Source organism: Zerene cesonia, chromosome 26 (assembly GCF_012273895.1).
Source record: "Zerene cesonia ecotype Mississippi chromosome 26, Zerene_cesonia_1.1, whole genome shotgun sequence".
In the NCBI taxonomy this organism is placed as follows: Eukaryota; Metazoa; Arthropoda; class Insecta; order Lepidoptera; family Pieridae; genus Zerene; species Zerene cesonia.
Window position 1 is genome coordinate 1 of NC_052127.1, and position 1,422 is coordinate 1,422.

A 1,422-nucleotide genomic window follows, 5' to 3' on the forward strand; every position below is an offset into this window, starting at 1 on the left:
AAACTATGTTATGACGATTTAGAAGTGCTTCAGTACTTCTAGAAGTCTAATTGAATAAATAAATGCTTGTTACCAGCGCTATATAATGATTCGAAACGTGCAACGTAAACCAGGTCGAGGAGCTATGCGCGCGCGTGCATCTGCTGTACGTGGACGCGGGCGGCGCCCTGCGCGACTGCAGCGAGCTGCCCGCCGCGTGCGGCGACGCGCCCGAGCTGGAGGAGTACAAGCGCGAGGCGCGCGAGCGGGGCGCGCGGCGCCGGGGCGCGGGGGGCGCGGGCGGGGGCGCGGGCGCGGGCGACGGCGACGAGTGCGCCGTGGTGGCGGCGCGCGCGGGCGCGGGGGCCGGCGGCGTGACGCGCGCGCTCGTGGCGCTGCGCGGGCGGCTGGCGGCGGCGCGCGTGGCGTGGCGCGCCGCCAGCGCGTCGGACACGCCGCGCGGCGGGCGCCTGGGCGCGCTGCAGGACGACGCGCCGCCGCCCGAGCCGGCGGGCGGGCGCGAGGCGTGCGCGCGCATGGCGGCGGGGCGCTGCGCGGTGGGCGCGGCGGCGCTGGGCGCGCGCCTGCTGGTGTGCGGCGGGTACGACCGCGCGCGCGCGCTGCGCTCGGCCGAGGCGTACGCGCCGGCGCAGAACCGCTGGGAGGCGCTGCCCGACATGCGGCGGGCGCGCGCGCGCTGCCCGGCGGCGCGCCTGCACGGCAAGCTGTACCTGCTGGGCGGCTCGGACGGCTACGCCGACCTCGACTCCGTGGACGTATTCGACCCGGTCGGTGCCGCTTTCTGACTTTTATTTTTAGTGTAAAAATATTAATGTCCTTTACGCGTTTACCGCGTGTCCCGAATCTTAAAGAAAACTGATGATCCTATCATCGATTCGTCCAAACGAGCATTTTATTTTATTTATTTGGAAACCATCATTATATAATATATAAAACATTAGTAGAAATTATGGGCGTCCACAGCATTCAGAATATAGTTAATAATTGTACTCTCAGCATTTAAAAAATTCTATGGTGTAAAATAAAGAGCGAAATGACCGATGGTCCGCAGGAGGCGGAGGGCGGGCGCGGCGCGTGGAGCGCGGCGGCGCCGCTGCCGGTGGCGCGGCAGCACGCGGCGGCGGCGGCGGACGAGGCGCGCGGGCTGCTGTACGTGGCGGGCGGCGCGGCGGGCGGGCGGCCGCTGCGCGCCACGCACCGCTACGCGCCCGCCGCCGGCGCGTGGAGCGACGCGCCGCCGCTGCGCGCCGCGCGCTCGCAGGCCGCCGCCGCCGTGTGGCGCGACGCGCTGTGGCTGCTGGGCGGCTGCGACGAGTGGCGCTGCCTGGCCGCCACCGAGACGCTGCCGCTGGGCGAGCCGGCCGCGTGGGCGCCGGGCCCGCCGCTGCCCACGGCGCGCCGCTCGGTGGGCGCGGCCGTGTG

At 70.0% G+C, this 1,422-nt stretch overlaps 1 protein-coding gene across 1 annotated transcript in view; it reads left to right on the top strand.

The window, feature by feature from the left end:
* Positions 1-89: 89 nt before the first annotated feature.
* LOC119836980 (kelch-like protein 17) overlaps positions 90-1,422 on the top strand; it is a gene marked incomplete at its 5' end in the record, with an annotated part of 2,392 nt that continues 1,059 nt past the window's right edge. Inside the window, 2 exons of the mRNA XM_038362455.1 lie at positions 90-767; positions 1,052-1,419. Coding sequence (XP_038218383.1) covers positions 90-767; positions 1,052-1,419 — 1,046 coding nt within the window. The remainder of the gene's footprint in view (positions 768-1,051; positions 1,420-1,422) is intronic.